Genomic DNA, 12,990 nt, shown 5'->3' with positions numbered 1-12,990 from the left:
TACAGTCATCAGTCATATGTCGTAATCCCATCCGTGGGGCATGTTACTATCTTGCTTTTTTTCCTTCTTTTCCTTTTTTGTGGGTAAAGCACTTCGGGTAAAACCGTTACTTCTTTTTCGCCATTTCAGCCATGTTTCATAGAAGCAGATTTGATTACTACTTACTCTTTGCTGTAGCTCACGGAAACCTGGTGTGTGTTTCTGAAACACTGAGGGGTAGGAAAAAGTCTTAGGATGAGCTGAAAGAAGTCAGTCCAACTTGAGATAATTCACCAACTGTCTATTCTGGAGAGACGGAGTCGAGAACGGAAGGAATGAGAGTTATGTAAATGTCAGTCTGGTTTCCTTCCTCTAGGATGTATGTTCCTACACCTCAGAACAGACTTCCGCGATCTCATAGGAAGTCAATCCTATCTCTCTGTTGCCAAAACAGTCACATGGCAGATGAAGTATATCGATCCAAAGAAAAGAATAATTGGAACTAAACAGAGGTGACCAAACACAAGAGGGTTCCAACAACCATGTCGCTCAGAGGAATGTCAACGTTAACAAGCAGTTAAAAGTAAAGTATCTTCGGGGCTTCCCTGGTGGCGCAGTGGTTGCGCGTCCGCCTGCCGATGCAGGGGAACCGGGTTCGCGCCCCGGTCTGGGAGGATCCCACATGCCGCGGAGCGGCTGGACCCGTGAGCCATGGCCGCTGAGCCTGCGCGTCCGGAGCCTGTGCTCCGAAAAAAAAAAAAAAAAAAAAAAAAAAAAAAAAAAAAAAAAGTAAAGTATCTTCAAAAGCACATGGAGAAAAAGAAAACACTAGGGAAAATTGATAAAGAAGGTAAGAATTCATTGAATAACTCTCCCAGCATCTTCTGAGCCCCTATTCAAAGATGTTTACGAAAAAATATTTTTACTGATAAAACATGAATTGTTTCCCCTCTGTGTTTTCCCATTTTCCTCCCCCAATTCAAGCAGGCAACAGGTTTTCTCTTTCTATACATTCTGCCTCAGGGGAGGATTTTGCAAATTTCTTGGATTTTGTTTCTGAACGTTCAAGTCCATTAAGAAGAATGGGGTTTGAGGACGGGAAGATTTCTACCAGAATAGTGAGAATCTCATGGATTGATGAGAGGAAAGAGAGCTCAGTGGGTCCCTGAAGCCTGCAACCTGCTCACTAGCAAAAGGCCACAAATTTGGGCGGATCTGGGAGGAAAAGGCCATGTGGTGCACCACAGAATCTCTCTAGACTGAAGGCATAAACTCTCAGCCTTGACAAGGACTCCACATGTGGCGAAGAGCAGTAGTTCTGAAAGGACCACAGAGGCTGAGGCAGTGGATAGCTCAGTGATCAGCAGGGTAGACAGATGACCAATGACAGGAGTCCTGCCTGAGTCTGTGGCTCTTTAGCAAAACTCTGTGGGTTTTAGATGATCTGTGAGCATCTAAGACAGGAGAAGCAGTCAGTAGAAAGAAATCAGAGAAACAACCGGGGCTGACTTTCCCAGAGGGATGGGGTTCTGCATTTGGAATGAATTGATCCAAGACACAAAGGAACGTCATCTTGCACACCCGAGATTACAGACGGATTCGTATTTAATACAAGCGTCTCCCAGGGGTCAACAGTGCCACTGAAATCTCTTGACTCTTGGCCGCTCTGATATGTAAATAAAGGAGCACTGGTCTGAAAAGTCAGAGTTTGACACTTAACTCTGCCACTCCCAGGGTGTGAGATTTGGGGGCAAATCGTTTAGTTTCTCTGAAACTTCATTTTACCTTTTAAGGGGCATCAGTTCCTCAAGTCATTGTGAAGCTCAAATGAAATAATACATATGAAAACACTTAGCAAATAGCAAAATACAATACATGTATAAGGCATTAGCACTGAAACTCTGCCTTCTTATAGGACTTGTCCAGATGCTCTGTTTGATTACTGTCACCCTGCTGTTCTGGTGGAACACCTGACCCGCCCCCCACACCACTCCAACCCCCTTGTCAGTTCTAACTTGGTGCCAGGATAAGTCCTAGCACAGCCTTCCTGACACCTCTGCTTACCCATTATAATCGGTTAGAAGGAAGGTATTGTCACTGCCATTCTCAAGTGCATAGGAGATTGGCGTCCCATAGTTGGTGGTGTCAGAGGATTTCATCCAGAACGTGCAGGTTACAGCACGGAGGGATGGAAGCACACCATCCAGCATGACGTAACCATAGATGCCGGAAACTTCAAAATCCAGGTTAAAACCTGCAGACTGTTCTGCAACAAATAAGGAAGTATGAGCACACATACAGATGGCCAATAGACATGTGAAAAGATATTCAACATCGCTGACTATTAGAGAAATGTAAATCAAAATTACCATGAGGTATCACCTCACGCCAGTTAGAAGAGCCATCATTAAAAAGTCTACAAATAATAAATGTTGGAGAGGGTGTGGAGAAAAGGGAACCCTCCTATACTGTTGGGAATGTAAATTGGTGCAGCTACTATGGAAAACAGTACGGAGGTTCCTCAAAAAAGTAAAAACAGAGTTACCATATGATCCAGCAATCTCACTCCTGGGCATATATCTGGAGAAAACTCTAATTCTAAAAGATAGACGCACCCCGATGTTCACAGCAGCACTATTTACAATAGCCAAGACATGGAAGCAACCTAAATATCAATCAACAGATGAATGGATCAAGAAGATGTGGCATGTATACATATATGTGGACCGTTTAAAAATGTGGACCATTTTAAAAGTCTTTATTGAATCTGTTACAATATTGTTTCTGTTTTCTGTTTTGTTTTGTTTGGCCACAAGGCATGTGGGATCTTAGCTCCCCAACCAGGGGTCGAACCCACACCCCCTGCGTTGGAGGGCGAAGTCTTAACCACTGGACAGCCAGTCCCTAACAAAAAATTCTTTTAAATAAAATCATCAGTGAGTATCTAAGAGAGGAAACACACTCAGCAGTGAAAGGAAGCTGAGAAACAGGGAACAGTTGGAAGGAGAGGTGGGGCTGGGGAGTCACTAAAGATGAGAGACTCTAAGCACATGTGTGGAGTGACTGATACTGCAGAAGAGAAGGAGGGGGTCACTGCAAGGGCAACCCTCCATCCCTGCTCAGGGCTCTGGCTCTTCTCCATTTTATGAGCCCCAATCCTGCATATCCCACTCAACAGAACAAAAGTCCTACAGCTAAAAGACTCCAGTGCTCTGAGAAAGCAGTTTAGCATTGACTCTCAAACATATCCATGGATTCTGACCTTCTAAATCAAGTGACCTTTCAAAGCATCCTTTCTAAACATGCAGAACGTGACGAGTTCTGCTAAATTCGATTTTCTCCATTTCTCCCTTACATCTCTAAGCTTCAGCCTCCTGTGCTACTGGAGATAACATGAACCAGTCTAGTGCGTGGCTGTGAAGAATGAGTACAAAATGCTTCGCATAGTTTTTGCTATATAGGTGGTGATCAGTGCAGGTAAAAATTGACACTGTTATTATATCGTTATTGTTAGTATCGTTATTAATAACATTAAGTTCATATATACCTGTTTCACACCTGCTGCCTGAAAATCCTGGCTGACATTTACAACTGTATGAGTTTAATTCATCCACACAGGTGGCCTGATTTCTACAGGGGTTAGACTGACATTCGTTGATGTTCAAATCACAGTGTGGCCCTGTGAAGCCCAATGCACACTGGCACCTGAAAGAAAACAAACCATTGTAACAGAATAGCTGCAGAAAGGGCGTTAGAAGCAGTCTCCAGTGACAACATTGTCTCAAAAGACTCTGAAAAGCTGAAGTGCTATTATGATCTCTCTTATATGTGGAATCTAAATATATGTGTACACACACACACACACACACACACACACACACACACACACCCCAAGCTTATAGAACATAAGCCAGAGACAGGGGGTGGCAGGTGGGAGAAATAGGTGAATCCCTTTTGTTTTTCTTTTTTTTTCAGTTTAACTAAATTGAATTTTTAAAAAACCCTGAAATGCTGAAAACATATTTTCCCCATTAAAACAGTGCTTTAACTGTTACTTTTTTTAGTTCATTCAAATAAACCTATTTAAGACAACGTATATTTGAGATATTGTAGTAGCAAAAATAGAGTATAAAGCAGTTCTGGTCAAGGTGAAGTATTATTCATACGTTGGGAATTTCTCTCCCCACAGAAGTGCTAGAGAAAAACAAAAATTCACATATGTTAATCCAATCTTTATAACAATGAGGCACTTTACAGATGAGTAAACCGTGGCTCAGAGAGGTTAATTTGCCTGAGTCCCCTTTTTACTCAGTGGTGGAGGAAGACTTTGACCTCAGTCTAGTGGCTTATTCTTAATCAGTATGCCATACAGTCTCTGTGGTACGCAACAAACGATTTAAACCCCTCAGAATGGAGAACACCTCTAATGATGTCAAATGTTGACAAAGGTGTCATGAAATGGGAAATCTCAGTGAGTAGAATTACCATTTGGCAATGTCAAGGGAAGTGGAGAGTTTATATTCCCAGAGCCCTGTATGTCCATTTCTAGTATGAACTCTAGGAGATTACTGCCCAGGTGCGCAAGGACACGTATAACAAATGTTCACAACAGCATCATTCGACACGTTCACGGAGAAGTGAATGGGAAAATAAACCATGGTATAATCATTCAGTGGAATACTAATCAGCAGTTGAAATGAGCAAACTAGAACCAAATATATCAGTCTTGAAAATACATAGTATTGAGTGGAAAAACAAAACCCCAAATACAAAAGAATATATATACATATAATATGATACCACTTAATGTGACATGTAAAACTATACTATAGACTGTTTATGAAGTCATATACATAGTAAAACATAAAGTCTGAATGAGAAAGATATAAACCAACTTCAGGATAGTGATTACTATCAGGGAAGAAGAGGAATATGTGTGGGTGTTGTGCATGTGTGTGTGTACATATGCATATTTGGAGGGACTCCAAATCTATCTTTAGAATTTGATTTTTTAAAAACAAAAGATATAGGGGCTTCCCTGGTGGCGCAGGGGTTGCGCGTCCGCCTGCCGATGCAGGGGAACCGGGTTCGCGCCCCGGTCTGGGAGGATCCCACAGGCCGCGGAGCGGCTGGGCCCGTGAGCCATGGCCGCTGAGCCTGCGCGTCCGGAGCCTGTGCTCCGCAACGGGAGAGGCCACAGCAGAGGGAGGCCCGCATACCGCAAAAAAAAAAAAAAAAAAAAAAAAGATATAGATCAAATACGGCAACAGGCCAAGGTTTGATAATTACTGTGATGAGTGTATGACTTTTATTATTCTTTGTAATTTTCTGTATGTCTGAAATATTTTTAATTAAAAAGGAACTGCCCAATAAATGTAGTTAATATTGTTACCAGCATGTTTATATGTGGACCTCTTTGATACTGGCAATAATACGAATAAATGGTATTTGGGGGTTTAAAAGAAAATCTCAGTTGGAATTGGCGTGCATCTTTATGGAGTGCTGTGTAGTTGAGGGTAAATCTATTTTGGCTAGAATTTCACTCATCTTTATATGTACATGTGTGATATCATTATGGCAGTTCAATATCTGTGTCCATGAAACAGATTCACTTTGGTGGCAACTAACATTCCTTTTGAATTAGGAGGGTTTACCTTCACCTTTCCTCTAGTGAGGATTTAGACAAATTTGGTATTCATCAATTGTTTTGGACCCTGGGGAGAGTTTGGAACTCTTGCTGTTCATTTGGAAATTTCTCATTGTCTATGGTTAGGGGCTGTATGCCAGAAGATATAAAAAAGCCTATGAAAAGATGACGCTACCCTGCTAAGACCTCATTTCCATATTAAGAGTGGAAGTCTCACTGGCAGAACTGGCTTCCTATTTTTCCCAGATAGTACCCTAGCTCTGTTAGGGGACGGTAATGGAAGGGGGCTGAACCGGAAAAGTACTGGGAAATGTTGCAACTGGGGTAGAGTTTCTTTTGTTTTTGTTTTTTTTGCTTTTAACTTTTGAAAACTTACAGAACCAGTTGCTTGTTGAGGGCAATAAAGTTTCCTAACATTTTGCAAGCAAGACCAGTCTGTCTTTTGCACTGCAGAAGCCACAGATCCTGCAAGAGGAAGGGGATGGAATAGGGCAGACTTGATAGTAATTTTTAAAAAAGTGTTGGTTTTCAAACTCTTTTCTACTGGCACCCTAAGAGCTGCCTCAGGAAGACAGAGTCTTTCTCCCCACAAACACCACTATTTTCAACCCCAAAAGCTTAGCTTTTATTGTTTTATTTGTTTACACTCAGATTTCTCCTGAAACAAGGGTTACTAAACTAAAAAAAAAAAAGTTTGAAAACCATGGTTATAGAATGTAGAATGGCGCTGTGACAGTAGAATCGCACAATTCCTATTTTAGCTAGTGGGAAAACTCCAGCTAAAATATAAAACATTTAAAACTGGGTTTTGTACAGTGCCTCTGTATTTGCTTCTGAATAAATGTGCTTCCTTTCATCTTTTATGACTTCCCAAGTATAGAACAGTGGTTTCCAAGTCTGGCTGTGCATCAGAACCACTGGGGAACTTAAAACATACAGGTTGGGGGCTTCCCTGGTGGCGCAGTGGTTGCGCGTCCGCCTGCCGATGCAGGGGAACCGAGCTCGCGCCCCGGTCTGGGAGGATCCCACGTGCCGCGGAGCGGCTGGGCCCGTGAGCCATGGCCGCTGAGCCTGCGCGTCCGGAGCCTGTGCCCCGCAACGGGAGAGGCCACAACAGAGGGAGGCCCACATACCACAAAAAAAACAAACAAACAAACAAACAAAAAAACATACAGGTTGTCTGTTTTAAAATTATAGACTTTACACAAGACTTAGGAAATCAGAACATCAGGTGGTAGGCCGATTCTACCATAGCTTATCCTTGGGCTAGGATTTGGGAAGGGCTGACTTGGAATTCAAAGTAATACTCTGTAAAGACTGCAGAATGACTGAACAGTTAAGATAATAAAAATAGTGAAAGGAGCCAGACTTAGTCTTTTACCTGAAGCTATTGGCACCATCCTTGCAGGTAGCTCCATTTTTGCATGGTTGGCTGAAACACTCATCCATGTTTATTTCACACCGGCTGCCCAAAAATCCAGGTGGGCACTTGCACAAGAACCCCCCAAGCTGATCTTCACAGACTGCATTATTTAAGCATGGGCTTGACTGGCATTCATTGACTTCTGTTTCACAGTGTAGGCCTGGGGATGGATGAGGACGAAAACGAGCCCACATGTTAACCCCTTGGGAAAACTGGGATCAAGGTGCTGACTCCTTAGAGCATGCTGCTTCTAAAGGATGGGAATGGAGGCTGCAGAGCCACTGGCCTACCAAACTGGTTTCAAGCCACTCTTCAACAAGCTCTGGCTTTTCTAAATCATTTTAGGACTGTGTTTTTGAAAATCTGCTCTTTCAATCTTACCTCTTTCTGAAACTAACATTAGCAATGAATATCTAATTGAGATAATGTTAAAAATTGGAACTAGCAAATTTAGTTCAAAATGTTCCTCTGTTTCTTTGACCTTGCCTCTTTCCTTCACTGATCATTTTCTGTTTTGGACTTCTTCTTTATCAGTTAAATGTAGATAGATAGATATCTTAACTCTATTATTTAGCATTCATTCACAATACGATTTTATATAATTTAACTCCAGTTCCTTCGTGAGTGTTTGTCTTAGCATATAAACTCATGTCTTCTCTCTCTCTTTCTGTCTCTACATACACATATATATACACGCATGTACAGGAACATATTATTTTTTCTGAACTGTTTTAGAGTAAATTGTAGAAATGATGCCCTTTTACCCCTAAATACTTCAGTGTGAATTTCCTCAAAAATAAGGACTCTGTCTTATGAAATCACAGCGCAGTTGTAAAATCAGAAAATTGATATTAACTTATATAATATTACATATATATTATATATATATGTAATGTTCATAAATGTAATGATTTCTGGGGCTTTACAGAGCTCTATGAGAACTAGGAAGAATGGAAACATCTTACCCATGTATCCTTTCACACACGTGCAGCGATAACCAGCCAAGCCATCAATGCAAGTTCCTTTATTTGAACAAGGACTGGAGCTACACTCATTTATGTTTTCTTCACAGAGTTGACCTGCAAAGAATCAGAGAATATTTGAGCTGGATAAAACTGAAAGGAATTTAAGATTAATCGGTTTTCAAGCAAGTTGTTCAGGTATAAGAGCAAAACGATTGGAAATCATGGCTAACATGTTTGTGAAAAATTTTGCTCTTTGCCAAATACAATTATTTGCTGAATAATATTCCAATATATGTTATATATATGATATCTATTTATCTACGTATCTATATGAATCTATGTATGTACGTATGTATCTATCTACCTACCTACCTATCTCACATTTTCTTTATCCATTCATCCCTTGATTTATACTTAGCTTGTCTCCATATCTTGGCCATTGGCTACTGCGAATAACGCTGCAATGAACATGAAAATACAGATATCTCTTTGAGACAGTGATTTCATTTCCTTTGGATGCATACCCAGATGGGGGATTGCTGGATTGTATAGTAATTCTATTTTTTAATTTTTTGAGAAAACTTCATTCTGTTTTCCATAATGGCTGCACCAATTTACATTCCCACCGACAGCTCACAATGGTCCCCTCTTCTCCATGTCCTTGCCAGCACTGTTATCTCTTATCTCTCTTAATTTTTAATTAATTTTTATTGGAGTATAGTTGATTTACAACGTTGTGTAAGCTTCTACTGTACAGAAAAGTGAATCAGTTACATGTATATCCACTCTTTTTAGATTCTATTCCCATATAGGTCATTACAGAGTATTGAGTAGAGTTCCCTGTGCTATACAGTAGGTCCTTATTAGTTATCTATTTTAAATATAGTAGTGTTTATATGTCAATCCCAATCTCCCAATTTATCCCTCCCTCTCCTTTTCCCTTTGGTAACCGCAAGTTTGTTTTCTACATCTGTGACTCTATTTCCATTTTGTAAATAGGTTCATTTGTACCATATTTTTTAGATTCCACATATAAGCAATATCATATGATATCTGCCTTTCTCTTTCTGACTTACTTCACTTAGTACAATAATCTCTAGGTCTATCCATGTCACTGCAAATAGCATTACTTCATTCTTTTTCATGGCTGAGTAATATTCCATTGTGTGTGTGTGTGTGTGTGTGTGTGTGTGTGTGTGTGTGTGTACACGCCCCCCCCACATCTTCTTTACCCAGTCCTCCATCGATGGACATTTATCTTTTGATAATAGCCATTCTAACAGGTGTGAGGTGGTAGCTCATTATTTTAAGGATTCCAGGGTTAATATTCTAAGAACGAGAAACTTTCCCCTTACCTGTGTAACCAGATGGGCATTCACAAATGAACTCCCCAACTCGGTCTTTACAAATTCCATTGTTGTAGCATGGCAGTGAGCTGCATTCATCAATGTCTGTTTCACATTTTAAGCCTAAAATGCAAACCAGACACTGAAGGTCAATCAAAGAGCAGATTAACAGAAACAGAACCATGATCATTTAAAGATAATTATCCCAATAATCTGAATTTATACGGAGTGGTGGTGGTGAGGAAAAGGGCAATATTTATTAAGCGCTACCATCTAGTTAAGTATTTAATGAAGGTATTGCCTCTCTCTAAACAGCTTTAAGATATCCTTATAAGGATACATAAAAGACAGCAAAAGATCCTAAGTTAGAAGTAGAGGGGGAAAAAGGGAACTCTGGAAGCATAAAATAGAGCCAGGAATTAGTTTAATTCCAAAGTGAAAAACACAGAGTCATATATACTTGCTACCAAGGCCACTTGGCGGAGGAGGGGTGGCGGGACTAAATCCTGCCAGATCTCAGCTCATATGTCAGGTATCCTAGAATGGGGTGCATCGTCCCATAGGGTGCACACAGGCTTTCTATGGGCTAGCTCTGCGGAAACCCAGGTTCTTCTACACCAGGGGGTCTCAAAGTGTGGTCCCTGGACCAACAGCATCAGTAATCCCCTGGGAATGTGATGGAAATGCAAATTCTCACAACTTCCCTAGACCTACTGAATCAGAAATTCTGGGATTGGGCTCCAGCAATCTGTGTTTTAAGAAGTCCTCCAGATGATTCTGATGCATGTCAAAATTTGAGAATCACTGTCCTATATTATGCTTTTCTCAACCACCTCTCATTTATAAAATTCTAGGACAAGTTCATTATTTCTTGTGGAATGTTGGGACAAAAATTTTTATAAGAATTGAAACACATGCACATATGCACATGTTGAAGTAAGTGGAATGACAACATTCTGTATTTTGTTTTCCAACTTCTCTTTTGCTTATTTTGTGGTGAATTATTTAAATACCACTTTCTCATTAAAAACACTTCATGTTGGTGGCATAAAACTCAAAAAAAATGTAAAAACTGCATTTCTGGAAGAAAACACGAAATTATTTTAAATAAACTGCAATTTTTAAGATATAGTTCATGTCTCCTTAAAAATTATATTTCTGGACTGAGCTGGAATTTGAACCAAACTGCAAGAAAACATAATTCTTACATAATTCCTACATAATCAAGTTCAAAGCCATGCTGTTTTTCTAAGCACAGCTTCCAGAAAGAAATAAAGCAACAAATCATGGCCATTCATAAGAACTTCCATTCATGTGAAGCAAATCAGAGAAACTGGAGTTGTTTAAAAATGTTTATGCTGGACAATCTGTTCTATGTTGAGTGTCATGCATTTAATTTGTGTTAGAATGCAACCTTGGACACGGCCTCTGGAACCGTATTCCAATTGAAATCGTGAGTTATGATGTGGCTTTTCATAGAGAAGATGATTCTTTATTCTTCCCCCAAGATGTGCAAAGAAAACTGTCATTCGTAAGATATGTATGCTTTTTTCACTTATTGGTTTGTCTTGTTCAACCAAACTTTTGTGCAATTATACAGTCTAATGTATCTTATGGTGTTTATTTTTAATGTTTCAAAGTTTGATACTGCAAATCACAATGATACTGTACGAAAAACACATGAAAATTTGCATTCCTCTGTGTTACCTGTATATCCAGGTGGACAGAGACACACATAACCACGCCCAAGTTGTTGGCAGGTTCCACCATTGTGGCAGGGGTTTAAGAAACACTCATGGAAAACCTACCAGTGGCAGAAAAGAAATTTATCAGAGACAAAACACTATTTGTTTCAAAGCAATTCTGAGCAGGGAGTTAGAAGGTTTACATCAGGTTTCGGTTTCCAGGTGAGTCCAGCTGGACGGCTGCCTGCATAACGCTGGTACCTGCCATATATGGGCACAAATGCTATATGTTATTCTTGAGTGGTGTTCTGATAAACCCAGGCAGTGTTGCTAAATGCTGGCTCCATTTAAGGCATTTTTAAAAGTATACTAAGGACAGGCCCCAACCCAGACCAGCTAAATCAGGAATCTGTGGAAGTGGTATCTGTGCATCATTTCTAAGTGTAAGCCAGTGGATTCTAATATGTCTGTGTCCATTAAGTGCAGTTTCAAATATGACTTATGAAGCCCTTATAAGTGAGTATGTTTGGATGTAGGAAGTTAAAATAAGAAATATAACTTCATTATCCTCCTTAAAAATACTTAAAGCCAAGGAATTTATTATGACATTGGGCAAGGTGCATTCAGAGTAATGGCTGAATCACCCAAAATAATTATTCTTAACTAGTCTTCAAAAAAATAAATGGAAAAGTTTTATGAGTTATGTTTCTCATTCTTTTAAAAATCCACAACTTACTCCAATAAATGATTTTTATTTTTGCTGGCAAAAAATTTAAATAACTTTCATGAAAGTTGAGTAACTCTTCCTGCTAATCGGAAAAGGCCTTTGGTTAATCCAAATGCCCTTACTCAAATGATGGGTTATGCTCATGGTACATGTTAATTATTAGCAAATCAAAAGACTCCCCAAATCTACAATTCTCTGTGCCAGACATTGCTGGGAAAAATTCCCATTTCTGGTACTTAGAACTTCTAATGCTGCATTTTTGGAAAGTTCATTTTATAAGTCATAAGCAAATGTAATTATTCATTGATAATATTCATGAGTCTTGATTACTTGAAGTTTCAACTCTGGTAGTTTTCCTCTGTGGGACATGTATAATGACAAATTGTTTTCCAAGCATTCCATTAGAGAAAATTTTATAAATATAAAATGGACTTGCCTGACTGCTGACTTCATACTTCTTTTTGATATGTCCAGGAGAAGCAACGGGCACTATACTTTCCTCTGCTGCTGAGAAAGTTGAACTAAAACCTAATAAAATTAATGGAAAAACAACTGAAAAACATATTTGTGTGTAGTAGATATTGCCAATAAATAGACTCTATTTTTTTCTTTTTCTTTTTTTAAAATTGAAGTATAGTTGTTTTACTGTTAATTTCTGCTGTACAGCAAAGTGATTCAGTTATACAAATATATACATTCTTTTTAAAAATTCTTTTCCATTATGGTTTATCATAGGATATGGAATATAGTTCCCTGTGCTATACAGTAGGGCCTTGTTTATCCATTCTATATGTAACAGCTTACATCTGTTAATCCTAGCCTCCCACTCCACCCCTCCTCCAAAACCCCCTCCCCCTTGGCAACCACAAGTCTGTTCTCTAGGAGCAGACTCTATTTAAATACCATGGTCAAGATTCTGATTCTCAGAGTGGGTAAAGCCACATATATTTTGTTTCAGTAATATAAAGAGAGCATAGAGATGGATGGAATTATATCATTAAATTCTAGACTCTTAGAAATTTGGAATTTATCAAGTTCGACATTCCCCAAATAAGAATCTTTGAGTCACTGTCATCAAAAAGGCCCTCAAAAGGATAGTTTAACACATCCAGACACCCAAAGGCACTGAAAATAGTGATATTCAGAATGGAAGCTACCGCAGAGATAAACAAAAGTCTCCAACACAGGATTACATGAGAAATGAAGTATATCATCTTA

At 39.5% G+C, this 12,990-nt stretch overlaps 1 protein-coding gene across 5 annotated transcripts in view; it reads right to left on the bottom strand.

Moving 5' to 3' along the window:
* The window catches only part of SVEP1 (sushi, von Willebrand factor type A, EGF and pentraxin domain containing 1), a 204,051-nt gene that overhangs the window by 67,913 nt on the left and 123,148 nt on the right, over positions 1 to 12,990 (bottom strand). For all 5 annotated transcript variants that reach the window (XM_055087033.1, XM_028493673.2, XM_024126322.3 and 2 more), the window contains 7 exons: positions 12,209 to 12,300; positions 11,068 to 11,164; positions 9,370 to 9,483; positions 8,015 to 8,128; positions 7,008 to 7,209; positions 3,527 to 3,684; positions 2,044 to 2,245 (listed from right to left, as the gene is read on the bottom strand). In XM_055087033.1, the coding sequence (XP_054943008.1) occupies positions 2,044 to 2,245; positions 3,527 to 3,684; positions 7,008 to 7,209; positions 8,015 to 8,128; positions 9,370 to 9,483; positions 11,068 to 11,164; positions 12,209 to 12,300 (979 nt within the window). The remainder of the gene's footprint in view (positions 1 to 2,043; positions 2,246 to 3,526; positions 3,685 to 7,007; positions 7,210 to 8,014; positions 8,129 to 9,369; positions 9,484 to 11,067; positions 11,165 to 12,208; positions 12,301 to 12,990) is intronic.

This window comes from Physeter macrocephalus, chromosome 9, assembly GCF_002837175.3.
Source record: "Physeter macrocephalus isolate SW-GA chromosome 9, ASM283717v5, whole genome shotgun sequence".
Classification (NCBI taxonomy): Eukaryota; Metazoa; Chordata; class Mammalia; order Artiodactyla; family Physeteridae; genus Physeter; species Physeter macrocephalus.
This window is presented reverse-complemented; position numbering and strand designations above follow the sequence as displayed.